The sequence below is a fragment of the Sceloporus undulatus genome, chromosome 5 (assembly GCF_019175285.1).
Source record: "Sceloporus undulatus isolate JIND9_A2432 ecotype Alabama chromosome 5, SceUnd_v1.1, whole genome shotgun sequence".
NCBI classification, from domain to species: Eukaryota; Metazoa; Chordata; class Lepidosauria; order Squamata; family Phrynosomatidae; genus Sceloporus; species Sceloporus undulatus.
The window spans coordinates 177,134,562-177,156,658 of record NC_056526.1 but is presented as its reverse complement, the minus strand read 5'-3'; the positions used below and the strand labels follow the sequence as shown (position 1 = coordinate 177,156,658).

At 40.3% G+C, this 22,097-nt stretch overlaps 1 protein-coding gene across 2 annotated transcripts in view; it reads right to left on the bottom strand.

Moving 5' to 3' along the window:
* The window catches only part of FAM13A (family with sequence similarity 13 member A), a 181,100-nt gene that overhangs the window by 80,143 nt on the left and 78,860 nt on the right, over window positions 1-22,097 (bottom strand). Inside the window, exon 1 of one of the 2 annotated variants that reach the window (XM_042467130.1) lies at window positions 14,264-14,674. The exons of the other annotated variant lie outside the window; for it this stretch is intronic. Coding sequence (XP_042323064.1) covers window positions 14,264-14,292 — 29 coding nt within the window. The 5' untranslated portion in view covers window positions 14,293-14,674. Of the gene's footprint in view, window positions 1-14,263; window positions 14,675-22,097 lie in introns of those variants that run through there. 2 annotated transcript variants of the gene reach the window in all.

Genomic DNA, 22,097 nt, shown 5'->3' with positions numbered 1-22,097 from the left:
CTGTTCTATAGCCCCATTTTAATAAGTTTTATATGTTTTATGCGTTTTTTATACACAAGGAAAAATTTCATATTTAGAAAGGAAAGCAGAAGAGAATTCTGGCATGCCCTCCAATGACTACATGGAATAAAAGTAGCAGAGACCACACGCTAACTTATAAGGAAAGTGCATGAAATCAGCCAGTGTGGTGTCATGGTTTGTGTGTTGGACTAGGACTCTGGAGACCATGGCTTGATTCCCAGCTTGACCATGAAACCCACTGGGTGACCTTGAGCAAGTCACATTCTCTCAGCCTCAGGGGAAAGCAAAGGTAAACCTCCTCTGAACAAAATGTTGCCAAGAAAACCCCATGATAGGTTTAGGGTGGCCTTAGGGTCACCCTAAACTGGAAACAACTTGAGGCAATTAAGCCAGAACTTAGATTTTTTTAAATTTGACCTTCAATTCCCATAAGCTCATAGCCAACATGGTCACTGGGAACTACAGTGCAAAAAAAGCAGCTTTTCCAAACACTGAGCAAAACCTGACCTTGCCTGAAAGAGGAGTAATCTAGGCAAACCACAAAGGGAAGCATGGCGAGACCCTCTCCTTAATGTTTACAAAAGGACTTGCCAGGGGAGCTGTGTGTGTTTGCCCTGTCCTCAAAGGTTAAAACATACACACATGCAAACTTTGCAGGGCATGTCATTTTCATCAAATATTTGGGTACTTAAAATAAAATCAATTGCTCAGGTTGCTGAACTATTTTTAAAGGCATTCTACTCTGACCGCTGATAAAAGGACCTTGCAGAAAAACAGCTTCCAGGAATAGAAAAAAGAAAAAAAAGTCCTACACAAATGTGTAAACAGTGGGACCAAATGGCCATGGTTTCTATTTGGCCCATGTATAGAAGAGAACAAGCTGGTAGAATGGACTGTGCCATATCAGGCTACAGGTTATTTTAGAGAAGGGGGTGGACTCAGATTTTGGATATTTTTCAGAATAAAAATAAATACATCTCTGCAATAGAAATATAACATGGTAGAGAGAAATTATCTATCACAACTTACTGTGACCTGTCCTGCTTTTCCAGTTGCACGTACTGTACAGTAATTTTTAACTTAGGCAAACATTAAGAAATATGATACGATATCCTTTCTTTGGTCAGTAAAATGAATGCCCAGCTTGTTGGGTTACTAGTTGTAAACCACTTAGAGTGCTTAGTTCAGAATGAAGTGGTACAGAAATGGAAATGCTACTGTTATTGCTATTGATCACTGACCTACAAACAAAAGTGATATAATCCAATGTATCACCTCAGCACTCTACCATTCTGTTCTACTGCTTGCATAGACCAGAACCATACAGAATTTTTCAAATGAGCATAATGCACAATGCATACAATGAAGTGGTCCCTAGTAAACACAATGCCACAATGAATCTAGTACCCTTTTAAAGTGTCATGAGACTATGTTTTCTTTGATATGGGGAAAAATAGCCAGTTCTTTTAGCTGTACTGCCATATCAGGTCAACACACAGAGCTTGTTGATTTTGGCTTAACGTGCCAGCAAACTTTGTTATGTTGGCTCTCATTTTTTCCTTATCATGCAGGTACAGCTTGGCAAGTCAACCTCTTTTGTAAACAGATAGCAATGCCTTAACATTTGGAGAAAGACTTAAGGAGAATTTCCTGAATTAGGACAGAATATTAAATGACTTCAGTCAGGCAAATGTGGTACTGTTACCAGAGATGCTTTATCTGGCTGCTGGAGGTAAAGGTGCACATCAGGTGCTAAAAAGACAAAAAATTTCTGGTTTTTATCAAGGGCATGCTCTGACCTACAAGGTAAGATGATTCTCTAGACCACATGTTTTTTGAAAAATATTCTGGATGCTGCCATGATCAGATGTTTTCTATGCACTCTGGTTCAATCACCATCATTTCAAGGTTCCTATCTGAAATCCTGGAGAGCTGCTGTCAATGTAAGCGAGAGTTTCCCAAATGGCACCTTCAAGATGCATCAAAATAAAACTTCCCATAATTTTCTGGCGAGCAATGGCCAATGACGGATGGCACGGGTCACTGGCCCTTTAGATGCTTTGAACTCCCAAAATCTATGGCCATCAACCATATTGGGTAGAGTTTCTGGGAGCTGAAGCCCAAAACATTTGGGGAACTGAATGTTGAGATCAGAAAAATATTGAACTAGATCAGAGGTGAGAATCATGAAGCCCTTGAGATGTTGTTGAACTGAAGCTCCCATCAGGACCTGACAGAATAGCCAGTGCTGAGGAATGCTGGTAGTTACAATCTAACAATATCTGGTAGATCACATTACTCTCACCCCCTAAACTAAATTCTACCCTAGATCCTGAATTGCTGCCCAGGATTTTGTAATCTTTACTGACATGCTTCCTTCTCAGATGCTCATTCCATCCACCTACAAGGCCACCTTGCACCCAGTGGTCATTGGTTGCAATCGCCTTTAAGTCTTCTTTGGGTATCACAGGAAGAAGGTGGCTAGGAAAATATCCCCCCCCCCCCAAGTTCTATAATGTTCCCTCCTGACTGATTACATGTTGTCTGATACCGGGTTTAGGTATCAGGCTAAGGGTTATAATTTACGTTCATACCTGGGAATAACACTCACTGCATTCAGCTGGGCTCACTTCTGAGTAAAGATGTATATGATTGCACTGCCAAAAGCATTTGGCCAGTTTTCAGGTGTTTAGTTGATTCAGACTGGTTTTCATTTTTTTGGAAAATATTTTATTTTACCAATATGACAATATGCAGACTACATGACGTGGAAGATCGCCTTTCTTTCCTGTCTTGCCTGATGAAGGAATCTGAAGATTTCAAAAGCTTACACATAATTTTCAGTCTTGTGTTTGGCCCAATAAAGACCATATGAAATAAAATCTCAATATGGGTTTTAATTTTTTATTACAGTCACCATGCCCACCTCTGCTTCTTATTTTACAGATGTCTCTTCATTTTTTTCAATCACTGTATGTGGTGTCTTAGGGACTGTTTTAAGACCAAGGCCAAGAACACTATAAGCCAGCCTGTTTTATTTTGGACAGAGAAATACTATCTCTAGCTTGGCAGAAACTAGCTAGGCAGTGCCATGTCTTTATCTTGCACAAATAACTCATGTGGTGCAGCCATCTTGATCAGTTAGGTTCATGTGATCAGTATCAGAGTCTAGGTATCCAATATGGGAAGGTTCAGTGGCATGCCACCATAATCAAAATAATCTTGAAAAGTGTTCTAATTAAGATAAATGTTGCATCAGTAGAGACCTGCAATTGGCTCTCTTTTTGCATAAGGTTATGCTCTTAATAATACGTTTACGTAGGTAATGCCACTCAGCTTCTGTTGCTTTATTTCTTAAAGATTAAAATCAAGTGGAGAGCATGTTAGACGATTGGGAAGGGACACATCTGTTTACAATTTGCAGTCTGGCAAAACTCCCTGGATGGGTATGACAGAAAATGGGTCAGGACAAGGTGGAGAGAGTTACTGATGCTGTATGGAAGCCAAAGCTGCACCCTTCCTTTGAATTCAACAGTAGCATGTTAATACAGACCAACCAAACATAAGTTAAGTTGCATAATACTAAGAGATGGGTTACCAAGCAACCGCAAATATTCAGTGAAAGACAGTTTCTAAAAACTTGGTTGCGCATCAAGAGACTTCAATATTTTAGCAGGCAATCTGAGATATTTTTTTCTAACACTAGAAAATGATTCTAAATTCTGTCTCAGAGTACTTGCCCTGGGTTCAAAGTTTTTGTTTTCACCTGAACAGTCTGCAATGAGTACAACAGGGCTGTTTATTTTACATTATGTAATGGTGTCACTCTTGTCACACAAAGGTACAGCATTTTATCGATGGAGACAAAGCAAAATTTCAAGAATGTCTTGACATGTGCATGCATGCATATGGCATCTTGTGGCCTGACAATTCCTGGTCATCTGGCAGTGTTTTTTTTTTTTTGTAAAGTCACCACAAGTGACTAGGCACATAGCTGTTCTGAAGCCTGTTATTAAAATATAGTATCAAAGTGTAGAGTTTCACTAAAATGTGAACAGCTTACTTTACTGGAGTAGGCAGTGCAATGCTAAAGTTATAATGGGACACGACCGAAACAGCCAAGTAAGACAAAATTGTTGTCCGTCTCTATGTGGCCTCCTCATGCCAAATTGTTCACATGCCTCTGCTTATAGCCTCAAACCAATTCTGCCCTATGTTCTTAAAAACTACACTGCTAGTTATAGAGATTTCTCCTTAGAGCCATGTTTAATCTGCAATCCTGTGCAGGCAGCTTAAATTTCACAATGGATTTTAAGCAACTTGCGTACTGGATCTTAACTCTGGACACCTTCCTCACAATTCAGAGCCTGAAAAAGTTACTTTTTTGGACTACCAGACTACCCTACCCAGCACTTAGTAGCCATGCTCTCTGCAAGAAGTTTCACAAATAAAGTAGTGTTGCACTTGCTACGTTTTCCTTATACTGTAATTCTGCAATTTTTCTCTGAACATCAAAATGGAAAAAAAGACAATTAAATCCTTCCACTTGCATTGTGAAAGTAGGACCTAGTCGTTTTGCTTCAAGACAATTGCACAGTAAAAAAAAAGAAAGAAAGGAAAAGAAAAAAGAAAAAAAAGGGGGGGGTTTGCAAATGCTTGGAGTGGCTTTCTTGCGATTAGTGGCATTTAAATCCAGAAATGAAAACCCAAATTAATACATGAATTAACGATGAATACATTTAGAAATTTGAAAAATTGGAAAGGATATCCAGGATCACCCAGATCAGTGCTACTCAAAGTGTTGGTCCCTGAACCATTGGCTTTCAGTTCTTGGCATGTTTTCAGGACAGAAAGAAAGAAACAACCGTACCTAGGGACTAGCAAAAATTTAGTGTTGATCTCTGGCACATTAGGGAAAAAAATATGATGTTCCCTCACTTTAAATAGCCTAAGAAGCACTTACCTAGTCCAACCCTCTGCCAAGACAAGAACACCCATTTAAAACATCCCTGACAGATGGTCATCTGGCATCTATTTAAAAACCTCCCATGAATGAGACCGCCACCTTCCAAGGATCGATGCTGAGTTAATGTATGCGACCCTGACACACACACATATGAACTTTAGTGGCTTTCTAACCTCTTTACAAATGGATGTCACATCTTATTTCATTAATGTGATGCTGCAAAGCATTTTGAAAAGTGATTGAATGGGAGGGAAGGGTCCAAAGTACCAGCCTTATCTCCTTGGGTTTATCTTAACTTTATGTGTATGAACAGCCATCTGTAATCTAAGTGAAAAACAAGTTTCGGCAATGGTACCAGAAAAAAACCCAGTTCCCTTCACACCTAGTATAGAGAATATCTACAAGCAGGGAGGTTAAGTATCAGAGTGACTAGTGCACAGGTCAGAAATTAGTCCCATGATTGATACATTGGACGTAATGGGCCTGAAGCCTTTCAGATTATCTCTCTCTTCCCAACTTAATTATTTGCAGACGGCCATAAAAGAGAGATACTGGGTCACGTACACAGCTTAATCATATTTACAAGATGGATACCAGACCTTGCACCATCCAGAAGCATACTTCTGGATATTATTGGAAGTTTCAGCCCCCAAATCATCTGGCTTGTAGCAAAATATAAAATGATACAATATGTGTACTTCACTTTCTCCTAACATTCTGTTGTTGTTCGAATCATCCACTTATAATGCAACACTAAATCTCAAAGTGAAGCCATGAGAGCTACTGATGGAAGCATGTAAATAAAGCTGTATTAGAGGAAGAGCTGTCACTTGGTAGAGGAAATGCTTTCCATGCAAAAAAACCCCTCAGTTTCAATATTTGGCATCCCCACGAAAGGCAGGGGAAGTCTCTTGTTTGAAACGCAGAACAACTGCGGGCTTCAATGTCAACAACAGTGGGCTTCTGTCTTTGCATAGTAGGGCATGGTAAACTACATTTTTGGGGAGACTACAACTCTCAGAATCCTCAATCAACATAGTCACTCACCATTCTGGAAGCCACAGTCCAAGACATCAATTTTTCAAGTTGTAGGTATAAAGTGGGAGCCAGCATGGTGTAGTTATTTGAGACTTGGATTATGACCTTTTGGAGACTAAGGTTCGATTTCTTGCTCAGCCACGGAAACCCACTGACTGCCCTTGGGGTGAGTCACACACTCTCAGCCCCAGAAAACTTGTGATAGATTAGTTGTAGAATCACCATACGTTGAAATGACTTGAAGGCACACAACAACAGGGTATAAGGATCCCTGTGTTTCTAAGCATTTGTAAGCAACATCTACAAAACCCCTACAGAACTTAAAAGACTAACTTATTTAAATCAGCTTCTGTGACTTTAGGCCATAATAATTTAGTTAAAACACACTTTAAGCTCGCATTAGATCAGGTGTTGTTTTCAATGGATTATTTAATTGGTTTTATTTATTTTATCATCATTTTATGATGTTTACCAACTGGTCCCACTATAGCTGTTTTCACGCAAACCACTCTGAGATGCTCTAAATGAAAAGCAGTACAAGAATGTTCTTAAATAAATAATAACACCATTCCTTTAATAGAGCTGCAAGCCAAAATGTTCAGAAACTAATTCATTACCAATGCAATTCCTATAAGCACCTATTAAAATGTCCCACAATTACTAATCAGTGGCTATCCTGGCTGGATGCCCTGGGAATTAAAGTTCAGAACATCAAGGAGGGAGGAAAAAAATATACAGTGGTACCCCGGGTTACGAATTTAATTTGTTCCGCCGCCGCTTTCGTAACCCGAAAATCTTCGCAAGCCGAAAAGCCCATAGGCGCTAATAGCGAAAGCCGCGATTTCGTGCGAAAAAGCGCCGAAAAGCACCAAAAAATTTTTCGTAACCCGAAATAACCTTCGTAACCCGGAACAGTTTTTTTCAATGGATTTTTTTCGTAACCCGGAAATTTCGTAAGGCGGCGCATTCGTATCCCGGGGTACCACTGTATTGAACTTTGTATCCAGCAACAGACCTTTGACACTAAATAATTATAGCACTGTGATACTACTTTAACTGCCATGACTGCCTCCTTGGAATCTTGGGATGTAATTTGATGAGTCATTACTGCTCTCTAGCTGAGTTTCAAACATTCTTCCCTAAGCTACATTTCCCAGGATTCCACAGGATGTTGGCATGGCAATTAAAATGGAAACACAGTGCTATAATTGCTTAGTGTGAAAGGGCTCCAGGATCACAATGCCACTTCAAATGAAACACTCAGTGCTATGGGACTCCCTTTTCCACAGATTCATACTGGACTGTATTGTTGTTAATGCCAATGTGGGTGGAACTATTAGTAGTTGTGAGAATCTTCCTTCACAGGTGCAATAGGCTGGAATGACCCAGCCCTACCCATTTACTAAGGGTTTTTGAAATGTTACAGCAGTGTTATGGAATGAAGCCAGGGAAAAGCAATTCACACTTAGTCTGCAATTCTTCAGACTTTATCCTGGTGACAGGATGCAATCCAACACAGAGTTGATGGAAGAAAGTGTTAGGAGTGATTTATTTAAGTGAATGATTCATATTTTTGTTTTAGAAGTCCCTTATTTCCACAAATCATGAGTCCTGGATAGTTCACGTATAAAATAATACAGTAATGAGTTTAAAAATAAAAACCAGAGCTAAATTTTACTTACAGTTTTTTGTGGATTAAGCTGCACTTGTTGGCCATTAATAAACAATTCTTCCAGCATTTTCTGGAAGATATCTCTTTGAAAAAAGGTAGCAGACGAGGAATGGAAATAACATTAGCAATTATTTGTTAAGAAAAAGGTTCCCTGACAGTCAGAAATCCCTATCGGGAAGAATAATAGATCTGTGAGAATTCTGTACAATTTCCCCCTGGTATCTGATGTACTTCCTTTGAGGTTGAGAGAGCATGATTTGCCCAAGGTCACCTACTGACTTTCTGTGGCCAAATGGGGATTTGAACCCTGAACGAATCTTGCCAAGAAAACCCCACGATAAGGCTGCCGTAAGTTGGAAACAACTTGAATGCACACAACAACAATAAACCCGATATCCTACAGTGTTGCGCAGAAACCATTATGTGAAGAAAAATACATTTTAAAAAATCTACAACTCCTCTGTGCAGGAAAAAAGGGTGTGTGTGTGCAAGAGAAAACACAAGTTTCTCTCCTCAGAATAATTCCTAACACTTCCAAACATTTGAATACGGGAAGAAGAATAGTGGAAGATTATCTGCTTTTACCCACAGTGGATTATAAACTAGTTTCATTATTCATCCTTCCATGTCAGGATGGAAGTCAAGAATGTAGGATTTAGATCCCTACAACCAAATATGGGACAAGAAATTTGGCTCTTGAACTTCCTATGAATCTGATGCTCAGCCAATACAAAAAGAATTCTGTTTCAAAATAGGTATAATTGTGAGAAGGGGAAGGCTATATAGATTATGAAGGGTCTGGGCATGTAGTAATCTGAAAGTCCCAAAGTATATGACCTGGCAACCCATTTTGTACTGCTGCAACCTTCACAGATGATTCAAGGGCAGCACGATGTACTTCTCCTGTTTAGAATCGGTGCATTATTTAACAATAGCTCTACTGTTTATTAATTAAAGATTTCTCCTTTAAGAGTAGATACAGTAGCCTTTTGGCATTGTAAAAGTGACGACTAATGTTTACAGCCCCCAGGATCTGGCATGGGCCCACACATGGGGTTCAGAGTGCATGACTAATAGTACAATTAGTCAAGGCTGGCAAGAACAAGAATGCCATTTTATAGAGATGGGAAAAATGGAGAGTAGGGAGCACACTCGGAGGCTTTCCAACTGATGGCTTAGGCAATGGCGTCACTAGGATTGGTGTCACCCAGTGTGGTAACTCATGGTGTCATCCCACTATTGACCTCTTCCTATATCACACCATACAGAATCCTTAGTACAGTCAGCCCTCCCCATAGGCGGGCTGGGGCATGCCCTATTATTTTCTATGGGGCTTGTGCATACACTCTTTTCCTGATATGTCAGGGGTCCAGAATGGAGCCCCCGTGTATGGGGAGAGCAGACTGTAAGGTTTTTTGTACTCCAACCAAAGCATCTGAGGAAGTGGACTGAAGTCTACGAAAGCTCATGCAGCCAACTTCTTTCTTTCAGTTAGCCTCAAAAGTGCTACAAGATCTCTCTACATATTGATTTTACAGACTAACACAGCTATATCTTTGGATTAGACATTTTTGTAATCATGTTACTCATTAATCATAATTCCTGCATATCAATGAATGTCATGGTTGTGACTTAAACATATAGTTGTGTCATAAACACCTAGCAAACTTAAAATTGTACTTTTAAATTTCAATATCATACGCACAGCCTAAATGCATTTATGTATACATAGCATCATGTGGTTGAAGTGAAAAATTGATAAAAGATGATGTTTTTGAAGAAATTTTTAAAATGAATTTAATTTTTTAAAATTAACCCGGGGCCTCTCCTTTCTCCTTCCACTGAGCCTCACCCAACTCACCGCATCTCTTCAGCATTTTAAAGGGACAGAGGCGAATACCACAGCCCAAAGGCAGATGTCTGAGGAGCAGTGGTGTCACCTACCCTTAGGGTGTCACCTAGTGTGGTCTGCATTCCCCTAATGATGCCAATGGGCTTAGGCAAAGTCACTTGTTCATGTTGTCACCCCTGAGCAGGCAGACAGCCACCCACAGCTCCAGTGAGTGGGAACAGCTGGCAGGGTGAGGAATCCAGTCTTGGTTGCCTCCCTCCACCCATGAAAAGGAGCCAGACCAAGGCCCCCAAGAATCTCCCCCAACCCTGCAGGATTGAGGGGTATGGAAGAGGATGAGGATGCCCCCGTTGCAACAGCTTCACCTGGTCTGTCACCTCAAAGCATCCTCCTCCTCTTCCTGCAAGCAAGTGAGAACAGGAGGGGACGGGAAGAGGTGGTGGAAGAAGTAGCAGCTGTGCGCCTTCTCCCTCCTGACCTTCTTGGCATCCTCCCCAGTAGCAACAGGGAACTGCTTTTCCCTCCATTCACACCCACTGCAAGAGAAGAGAGGGCAAGGTGGGCAGCGATGTGTCAGGCATTTTGGAAAGGTGCTTCGGCTTTCTAGTAGCACCTTCTGGGTCTGGCAGGGCAGCTGGCTGGGCAGGTAAGGAAGGCGATGGAAGCAGGGGCAGCCACTGATTCCTTTAGTTTTGGGGGCAGGAAGGAGTCCATGGCCACCACTGTGGTCACTGCCACCAGGACCTTCCTTTCCAGTCCAGTCAGCAGCTCTGCCAGACCTGGAAGGGGATACTGGGATGTGGCAGCACCCCACCACTACCACCAGATGCAATAAGCAGATAGCAGAGGCATCCTGGTTGGCAGAAGGGTGTGTGTGTTTTGGGACGCACAGTAAGCGACCGATACACTGGGTGTTCACCCCCTCTGAGGTGTCACTCGGTGCAGTCAGCACCCACTGACAATCTTCTAGTGATGCCCCTGCACAAACAATTAAATCTGTATCTACAGATTTAGATACTGTATCAAGGGGCACACAGAGAAGTGAATGCTCTTTTTGCACTTGATAAAAGCACAAGCAAATAGTAGGCTATAACTTTTAGATATAGAAACTAGTTACAAGCATAACAGAATCTCAGAACTGGAAGAAAGATGAACATCCAACCTCTATTTAAAGACCTCCAAAGGAGAGTCTACCAGTCCCTTAGGCAGTTTCTTCCACTGTCAGCCAGTTCTTGCAATAAGGAAGTTCTTTTTAAAGTTTAGACAAAATCCATTTTCTTGTAATTTGAATCCACTGGTTTATGTTCTAATTTCTGAAGCAGCAGAAGACAAGCTTGCCCCACCTTCTATGTAATACAGAAATGTGACTTTCGAGCTATTGCCAGAAACAAGCTGAACAGTTCATTTATGAAAAGGCTGTGAGCCAGGGGCACTATATGAGACATTGACTGCCAATTTGCAGTGAGTTTCCTGGAAAGAAAGAAATGTTGGTAGCCAATGGGCACAAATATTGTGCTGGTCTCAGTCACATTGGAAAAATACAGTTCAGCATGTAAAATAGCTTAGGAAATGCTGATTTGCAGCACAATATGTTTAAATTATTGCTACTTCCACCATTGTTTGACACTGGCCTTACTAGGCTGCATCCATACTGCAGAAATAATCCAGTCTGACACCACTTTAATTGTCATGTCTGAGTGCTAGGGTATCTTGGGAATTGTAGTTTGTTGTGGCACCAGAGCTCTCTGAATAAGAAGGCAAAATGTCTCACAAAACTACAATTCCCAGAATTCCATAGCATTGAGGCGTGGCACTTAAAAAGGTGTCAAACTGGATTATTTCTGTACTGTGGATGCAGCACTAAAGTCTTAACAAAACCTGGAGGACAACAAACTGCACACTGTTACCTGCATTTTGCAAGGACATGACTTAAGTAAAAGAGGCAAAATCTATGCACAGAACAAGTCTGAGCTACTCAGCAACCCATTCCCCCAAGCCCTTGTTTAGTTCAAATATTGTAACTGCTGAAAATCAGCTGCTGCAAAACTGACCGATTAGCATTGTTTAAAAAGAGTCTTTTAAAAAAATATATCAAAATAGCAGTATTGTTTCTCTCATACATTATATTCCTGGGTCTACCTATAAGCTAAGAATTTCATTAATAGAACTAGGAGTGTAATCAAGGTCTTTTCCAGTCCAAGAATGCTGTTTTCCTAAGGAACACCACATTCCCGGTCAAGAGTTCAAATGAGAGCTTTGAACCAGCCACTTGTTTTCCCAGCATCTGTCCTGCTCCAATTCCTGACAGATTAGACGAAGAAAGTGGTCTCTTGTAAATCAAAGCCATTCAGCTAAATGAAAGTTAAGGAAAAGAATGGAGCAGCAATTCCTACAGTTCAAGGTGGAACCCATTTGAGAGCACAAAACTGTACAGCAGAGGGTGGTCTCAGGGAACCAGTATTATTTATTTCAAAGTTTACTGAGGGCAGAATTAAAAACGATACTGGTGAGCAAGTTTTACTGTATATACTCATTCACAAGTCTAGAAATTTTAGTAAAAAAATGGACCCCAAAAAACTGAATCAGTTTATCCATGGGCCAATATAAATACTGTACTTTAACTCTTATATATAAAAAATAAACCATCTCTTGGTGAAAGGCAAGAGTGTAATCTGCCCTGGAAGCACTAGCCCCCCTCTACCCACTCATCCATCCAGCCTTTAGTGTATGCACAAAAATGCTTGCTGGAATTTGGTATGTTTTTGGCACTGTTTTCCTTTGCATCATCATTTAGATCCTTAGGTTCATGCAGCTAAGTTTTACCCTTGATTTATTCAAGGGTCATAACAAAATCAATAATTTTGGCCCCATAACCTGCCCTTGACTTATATATGAAGTTGATTTATAGTTGAGTATATACTGTAATTTATCTTTCATTCTATGTGAAACAAAACCCTCCAGGTCCAGAAAAGCAACTCTACTAATAAAACAGCCACAATCCTTTAATTTTTCAAGATTAAAACTAGCATGAAGCAAATTTATAAAAGGCAAGGATGCAAGCACTTTCTAGTAAACCATAATGGGATCCAGCAACTAACTGAACTGTATTAAGTATTCTAATCACACCAATGTTTTTAAAAGTGTATCCATTCATTTACATCTTTCTATTATTATTTGTTTAAACTAGCTTCGCTATAGTTTATGGTATTCTGCTTTAGGGCCTAAATACCCTAAAGGCACCAGCTCTCATCTAATCTAAGCAGGGTCTTCCCTGGTTACTACTTAGATGGGAGACTGCCAATGCATATCTCAGAGGAAGGAACTGGCAAAATCACCTCTGAATATTTTTTTGCCTAAGAAAGCCCTACGAAATTCATAGGGTTGCCTTACTTACAACTTGAAGGTACAGTACATGCTCACACACACACATTCTGCTTTAACACAACCATATACTCTTTGTAACTCGGTGAATAAACAACTGGCTTGCTTTAAGTAAGGATATTCAACTTTTTGACATATCCTTGAAGTGACTCTGAAAAAAGATTGTTGCTAAAATAAATAAATAAATCTGTAGCATGATTTTTCAAAGAGCAAACATATATTCTACCCTTATTTTCTGTTTGAACTAAAACGTTCACTCATTCCAACTACTGTACTGTACTCTTTATGACACTTCTATGCTCCCCACAAAAAGAAATCCTTGTTCCATAACTTTTACAGTATCTCAGTCATGCACCTATTTACTCAGTCCCCACTGGACACATAGGTGAGTCCACATAGGACAGCACCTTCAGAAACAGCTGGATGAATTCTGCTTTTTAAAAAATTGTTTTATTACATTTTTAACCTCTTCAGTCTTGAATATACAACACTTTGCATTTCCAGATGCACAAAACTGGTTCCATATGGAATACACTTTACGAAGAACAACCAGATAATGTAAACGTGTCTAGTTTAAGAGGTATTAGCCCTGTAAACCTATACATACTTATCTGATTTCAATGGGCCTCCTAAGTAAGTATAGATAGGTTTACAGGCTTAATAACTCTACTAAAGTTATTGTTCTGGGCAGTTATATATTGCCATTGTTTCAGAGAGAGAGAGAGAGATCCAAGTTATATATTCCATAGGTTGTTGTTGTTATTATTATTATTACTATTTGATATACTTATATCTCTCTTTTCTCCCAATATAGGGACTCATGGCAGCAAACAGCAAATTGAAAACAATACAACTTAAAAACAATACAAATATATTATATATAAACAATATATAAATATTTCATGGGTATCTATCTATCTATCTACCATATATATATATATATATATAGATAGATAGATAGATAGATATGAATGTCAGCTACTATGCCATCATAAACATAACACTTTTTTGAAAAACAAAATAAATAAAGATGGGGAGGATCTGCTGTTATCCATTTCCCCCAAACTGCACAATGCTTTTTAAAAACATAGAACACACAACACACAAGAATGCAAGAATGTCACTGAATTGCAAAAAGCACATGCCAAAATCCCTGCATTCCTGTGAAAGGAGGCAAGAGGAAAGTATAAAGCAGATAATAACAGTATCTGGATTGCCCAAGTGCACAGATGCTTCAATTTAGTCCTTTTGAAACAAAAGATTCAAACACCCTACAGAAGAGAGAGAGAGACAGACACACAGAGAGAAGGAAATCAAACTAGTTATCAGCTACCTTTGCAGAGACATGATTTCACAAGCCATTCCTGAAAGTTGACTATTCTGGCTTGGAAAGAGGGCTGTTTCCAGAAGCGATGGCTTTCTCTCCTCTGCAGTCTTCTTCTTCTCAGGCTGATCTAGCCAAATCTTTTCTCCAGGGAGAAAGTGAGAGAAAGTCCCTGCCCACAGTCAGCAGCAGCAGCAGCAGCCGCCCAAATTTCCCTGCAAGCTGGTTTTATTTTGGTTTCCTTTGCTGCCTGAGCCTTGCAGACCAGGGCTTTGACATTGCCAGGCACACTCAGGCTCCCTCCTCTCTGCTTTCACACTCTCTTCTTGGCAAGCTGCAATCTGTTTACTGCCTCCCAGGCAGGCGTTTTAAGGCATCCAGCCTGCTGCTGCTTCAGGGTTCCCCCTTTTTGTCTTGTGCAAAACACACACAGTCACACACACACACAACACACCCTCCAGTCCACTTTGACCTTTTGTTCCCAAGGCAGCAGCTGAAGCATTCAGCCAACCAGGACAGGAAAATAATGATAAAATAAAAATAACAACTAGAGCTAGGCTGCTGCAGATCCAAAATTTCAAAGCCTTTCCTCTGCTCCTGGAGGCTTAGAGCCAAGCCATTTTAAAATTTCTTCTTCCCTTTAAAAATCCATTGCAGAAAGTAAAGGCAGCTGCGTCCCCCCCCCGCCCCCAAAATGCTATTATTATTGGGGCTGTCCAAATCAATATTTTCTGCTCTTCAATACTCTGGGCTGTTCAAAGCAATATTTTGTTTTCCTTGCAAACTGCATAGATCCAACATCACTTGGAGAACGTTTGGGGGATTTTTTTTGGATTGCAGCTCCCAGAAAACCAGTTTCCCCTACTTTCTTCTAGCTGGGGGATTCTGGGTACTGCAATCCAAAATACAACTTCCTCTACTTTCTGTTGACTGGGGGATTCTGGGTGCTACAGTCCAAAAAACAGCTTCCCCTACTTTCTGCTGGCTGGGGGATTCTGGGTGCTGCAGTCCAAAAACTGCTTCCCCTACTTTCTGCTGGCTGGGGGATTCTGGGTGCTACAGTCCAAAAAACAGCTTACCCTACTTTCTGCTGGCTGGGGGATTCTGGGTGCTGCAGTCCAGAAACTGCTTCCCCTACTTTCTGCTGGCTGGGGATTATGGGAGTTGTTGTGCATAAAACAGCCTTTCCACAGGCTCTGAAACATGCACTCCAAAGTCACCACTGCCTCTACTTTCTGCCACCTGGGGGATTCTGGGAGCTGCAATCCAAAAAACAGCTTTTTCCCCCAGGCTCTGAAACACATTTACTCCAAAATCAAAGCTGTCTCTTACTTTCTGCTGGCTGGAGGATTCTGGGAGTTGCTACCCAGAAAATAACTCTCCCCAGGCTCTGAAACACTAACTCAAAAATCACACCTACCTCTACATTCCCCTGGCTGGGGGATTCTGGGCGGTGCAGTCCAAAAAGAGCTTTCCCCCCCAGGCTCTGAAATACATGCACTCAAAAGTCACAGTTGCCTCTACTTTCTGCTGGCTGGGGGATTATGGGAGTTAAATTTTAAAAACACAGGGTTGTGTGTGTTTTTTTTTTTTTTGGTAAGGCTATGAAACACAGACTTTCAAAAGTCACAGCTGCTTGTACTTTCTGTGAGTTGGGGGGTTTGGGAGTTGCAGTCCAAAAAAAAAAGAACTCCCCCCCCCAAGTGATGCAGTGATGTTGGAGCTATGCAGATTGCAAGGAAAATGTGAACAGCGCAGAGAAACAACATGTGAGGCACGCTATGGGAAGGAAAAGAAACCCAAATCCTGCTCCCCCCCCCGCGCCTTTTATTGGGGGAGGAAGGCTCAGCAAGGACAACAAGCCAGGATGCTCCAACCAGTTCCTCCTGGGGCTTGCATCCTACGTGCTCCTTGCCTCCTAGTCACAGAGGGGCCTCCCCTTCCACGTGCTTCTTTGCCACAACTCTTGTGACATCAGGTCAAGCACGTCCATCACTAGAGAGCAGGAAAGCACAGCTGGGCATCTTTGTAGTACAAGCAACACAACACATGCACAGTCCCTCATGCCCCTATCCAAAGCATTCCGTAGGCTGCTTTTCATAATATTGTTTCGAGAATGACTGAGGACTGTGTTTCTGGCCTTGTGGCTTCAAGCAATAACAACAACAACAATCATAACAATAACTACTACTACTACTTATATCCTGTCTTTCTCCCAATACAGGGACCCAAGGGGGCGAATAGCAAATTTAAAACAATTCAATTTAAAGACAACGTAAAAGCATTAAAATGTACAAATATAACTTAAAAAAACAATTTGAATACATATATTTTAAAAAAAAACATTAAACCATTTTAAAAGTTAAAACTGCTATGCATTAAAATGTAAAATGTGTTAAAAATAACTTTCAGAGTGCATAGAAAGCACTGCTCACTTCTGAGCCTGTCTCCCCAGAAATGTAAAGGCTCAGCTCTTCTTCTTTTTTTAAACATTTTAAAAGCATTTAAAGCTTTGTTGACATGTGGGTATGTGCCTTCCAGGGTGAGTCTAGAAATAGTGCAGTTTTGACATCACTTTAACTGCCATGGTGCTGTCCTACAGAACCCCTGTATTTGTAGTTTTGTGAGGCACCACCACTTTTTGGCAGAGAAGGATAAACACCTTGAAAAACTACAAATCCCAAGATTCCATAGGATGGAGCTAAAGCAATTAAAGTGGTGTCAAACTGCATCCTTCCTACAGTGTGGCTGCACCTTCCCAGTTGACTCTCTGCCTTATGGTAAACCTGAGCATGATTCTCTTGACAAGATTTGTTCAAAGGGGGTTTGCTACTGGTTTCCTCTGAATCTGAGAGAGTGTGACTTCCTCAAGGTCACCCAGTGGATTTTCTGTGACCAACTGGGAATTTGAACCCAGGCAAAAGGGACATTTTAAAAGATCTCCCACCCACAATGTATTACCAGTCTACAATTTTATGCGGAGTACAAAAAGAGTCAAGAGCCAGCGTGGCATAGTGGTATGAGTGTTGGACTATAGGAGTTTATCACACAGGATGGATCCTGTGCAGAAACGAGATTTAAAAATCCGGAAAAAAAACTGCAAAAGCAGGCTGGTTTTCAGACACATTGGGGTAAATATGCAATAACGCAACGTTAACCTAAACGGAAAGGCGACAAAGCCCACTCCTTTTTATTTTGGGGATTTTCTGAAAGTAAAAAGGAGCCGGTTTTGTCTACTTTCTATTTGGGTTAATGTCACATTAATGCTCATTGACCTTTATGCTGTGTGGAAATCAACCCATTTTTGCAGGCTTTGTCCACTTTCTGTTCAGGTTAACCCCTGACGTTATCTGAAAATCTATTTGCTTTTGCGGGGGTTTTCCAGTTTAAATTCAGTTTCTGCATAGGATCTGTCCCATGTGATAAACTCCTATGACTGGAGACCAGGGTTTGATTGCTAGCTCGGCCATGAAACCACTGGGTAACCCTGGGCAAATCACAGGCTCTCAGCTTCAGAGGAAGACAATGTCAAATCTCCTCTGAACAAAGAAAATCCTATCACAGAGTTGCCACAAGTCAGAAATGATTCGATGGCATGTGCACTTGCATGCATGCACACACATAAATACACAAAACAGCCAGCCTAGTGCAGTTGTTTAAGTGTTGGACTACGACCCTGGATCGATATCCTGCTCGGCCATGGAAGCCATGGGTGAGTCACACACTCTCAGCCCCAGAAAACCCCATAATAGGTTAGACTTGGGATCACCATAGGTTTGAAACTACCTGAAGGTACACAACAAAATCAACAAATAATAGATGCATACACTACAGTAAATTTACCAAACATCTGTTTGCTTTGTCTTACTTGATCGCTGACAATTTTATAGCCATTTTTCTTTTTATTACATTTATTATATATTTCCCTCCATTTCCCTATTGAAAAACACTTTTATGATCATTGCTGGATTTATCTGCTCAATTGATGACAAATAAGGTTTGATATTGCTTTATTGTATTGTGTAACTTTTTATTGTAATGTTCCTTAGTTTATTGATGTTATTTTTTTAGTGGGGGAATCTTGCCAAAACAGTAACGAAGAGTGGGAAAAGGAAAACACAAAATAAAGAGAAAAATATAACAAAGTGAATTCCCTCCACCCCAGATAAGCATTAATGGAGGTTTTTTTTAAAGAGGTAATTAAATAACAACTAATTGTTACAATTCAGATAGCATGTTCTCCACCCTTCAAAGAAGAATTAATGGGATAAGTTGAAAACATGTAAACATCTGGGAATGACTATCTGAACATAAACACTTCTGCTTCCTTTAAGACAGATGGTGGGTTTCAAATACTGTAATGCTGTTTGCTTCTTGGATTAGTAGCCAAATTGTGATTTACTTGACATGACACATCTAGACAATTCCTGACCAAATTATTTCAAAATAGCCAGTTTCTTGTGTGAGATATCTTGAATTATTTATTAATTCTTTATCTGTGCCAGCATACATAAAATTCCAAGCTTGTTGACATCATACATAATAAAGCATGTGTATGTTTAGATATTGCAGGCACAGGCAGAAATATGAGTCACGTAGATATGTTTTAAGGAAAAGTATAAAAGCTTGTCTTTAGACATCCCTTTAAGCAATTTGTTTTAGGATTACCTTGCCAAACCCTGTAGTTATTCAACTGGTATTTCTGCATCTGTCCAGAATTTTGACAGCTCTTAAATCTTCCTGGTGTATCCTGTTATGTTCCCCAGAGAAAGTGTCTCGAAGTTTCAGTTCATTTTTGTTTATTTAACTTTCGTGCCACAAGGAAACTATTATTATTATTATTATTATTATTATTATTATTATTATTATTATTTGTATCCTGCTTTTCCCCAGAACTGGGATTAGCCTGAATGCTCAGAATATTGAGCATTTTATGTGTTTCATGTGGTAACAATGCCAATTAAATCCAAATTCCATGGGGTTAACTCAACAAAATGTGGCAAAGTCAAAGGGGTATGTATGCCTATTTCTACAAGGTATTGTATGTTTTATATGCCCGTGAATGCCTTTGCAAACACACACATAGTCAGACATGTATACAGACACATACACACATTTTACACACATATAGGCACATACCCCAAGGGCATCTATTCTGCCAACCAACTTTTGGAGGAATTAGAGAAGAAGTGTTTAGCATTAACACCCATCTTGCTGCTGAGATGTACAATGAAGAATTAACAGTGCCGGTCGCCTGTTTGGGAATACATGCACTATGCAAGAAAAGTACCTGTACATCCTTGTTTGCAGGGGCCATTTGAGTCACATTAAAATTTTAAAAGCTATTAAAAAGTGTGCCTCTCTTTTCTGTGCTCTGAACATTCCCTGATTGAGAGCTCTATAATTATCACTGCTTCCAATATTTTCAGATGATTTGCTGGTCCCCTAAAAGAACAACTCTTGTGACATCTACACTAGGAAACAAGATTAGATGGGTGTAAGGGGTGAAGCCTAGCAACTAGTTTAGTGACATCTTTACCTGGTACCTTTTAAAGTGATTTAAGGTGTAGCGGTGAAGTGTGAACCTGAGCTTCAGAACTGTTCTTTTTTTTTTTTAACTACAATCCCTTTCGCAAGAGGATACAGGGAATTTTAGATCCCAAAATTATTTTTTCGTAGCATGAAATGCTACGAAAATTCTGCCACCAAAGTTCTGCCAAGGATTGGATATGGAAGCTGGAACTCCTCCTGGGCTTGCCCAGCAAGGAAGGGAAATACTCAATTTAAAATATAAACAATGAACTGCTATGCAGCTATGGCTGCAAGAGACTGGGTGTGTAGTAGAAATACATAAAAGAGGTTGACAAACAGTGAAGCTTCTTGGCTTTAGTGTGCTGTTAAACTGTTTGTTTAATACTTCCTACTATTAAGAGTCAAGCTGAGAAGGTCATAGCATTAAGAATATTTTGATTACAACATTACACAATACGGTTGAAAGAAAGAATGTGTTTACCCTGTGTGCATATGTATGTGCCTTATTGACTTATAGTGACCCCATGAATGAAGCTTACCAAATTATATTCTAACAACAAAACACCTCAGTTTCTGAACTAGGCCAAAGTCTTTTTAGCATTGTTTTCTATCTGTGATAAACTTTTAATGTATAAATAAGTACAATCGGGTTTTTTTAGAACAGGAATAGCATATTGCAGGATTGCTGTTTGTCGTTTCAGACTTGTGGCAATCATATCACGGGGCTTTCTTGGCAAGATTAGTTCCGAGGGAGGTTGCTTTTGCCTTCCTCTAGGGCTGAGATAGTGTGACTTGCCCCAGGTCACCCAGTGGGTTTCCATGCCCTAGCGGGGATTTGAACCCTATCCTCCAGAGTCGTAGTCCAATACTCAAACCCCAACACCATACTGGTTGGACTAGTAGTGTTTTTTTTAATGGGCAACACTTCAGATTGGTCTCTGGTTCTTCGACAGATAAAACTCTTACTAGGACTGTCACTCAATTAAATTAAAACACAGCTTTACTTGAAAGTCTGTCCAATCAGCAACATCTCATCTTCACCCCCCTAGTTCTTCTTTATGTTAGGAGAACCCATAGCACTGCAGGCTCAAACTCTGAAGAAAAAGACTTTTGCAAAAACTGGGGGTGATGTCTCATACCTAGAGCTCAAAAATGTTACATTTTGGACTACAAATTCCCCAGTCTCGCAGCTTTCATTTTTTAATCCCCCCCCCCACCTAACAGCCTAAATCCTACTGTTAGCTCAAACTAGAGAAGATCCATTGAATCCATGGAATTTACCTATGTGTTGACTCACCATTCAACAATTTATTGAATAGGTCTACTCTAGTTTGGACTAACCAAAAGGATGCCAGCCAATATTTGTCCATGTATGGTCATTCCTTACTTTGAGACAAGTAGGCCATTAGCTACTTGTGCATGTAAAGGAAACAATGGATAAAGCAAGATTAATTAGACAGTTAAAAATTCCAACAATGTGATCTTTGCATGGAATGCAGAGACTAACTCAAGTGGAATGATATTTCAACATTACAGAGAAACAAGAGTATCTACCTTGCCTCAGGAAGCCCCTTCATGTCCACACTGTCAGTGCAATTTTGGTGATCTCACCCATTTAATAGTTATTATCATTATAATTCACGGCTTCTTCTTTCACTTTACAGTCGCCCTGGGGAACTTTGAACAAGCTGAATGAAATGATTTCATTTTATTTAGTCATCCTTTACACCTTCTCTGCCTCAGACCGCTTCTCTGTCTTGATATGTAAAGACATGGCATAATAATAAGTCTCCACATTATGTAATTCTGCCTTCAGCAGCTAAATTCTGCCTTCATTTTCTTTGGAGTGGAACAATACATATATCTTGGCTATCTGGAGCTCAGAATTACCAAACATAGCCAATAGCTGTTTGAATACATTCCCCTGAAACAGGTCACTTTAAAAATCTGAGACAAAATGTAGGCCTGTGACTTTAAGAGTTGCCACTTTTATGATTTTTAACATCTCTGCCTGCAATTCAGCAGCTAAACAGAATGCATTTCAATGGTAAAACAAGGCACAAGAGGAGTGAGTAACTTGTTATACAGTAGAACTGTGAATCTTATTTGAGTACCTAAGAGGCTGTACCTAAGAGGCTGGGAAGGCAGCGGTGCCGCGGCTATACAGCAGTCCTTCAGCACTGCTTTGTCCAGACATGTGGATGCGATGCCCTGACTCTGCCCCCAGGCCGGCCTTAATGGCCGTTCTGAAGAGCCCTAAGTGTGGTTTTTGGCAATTCCTTGCTACGCACTGGTGCTCAGTGTCAAATTT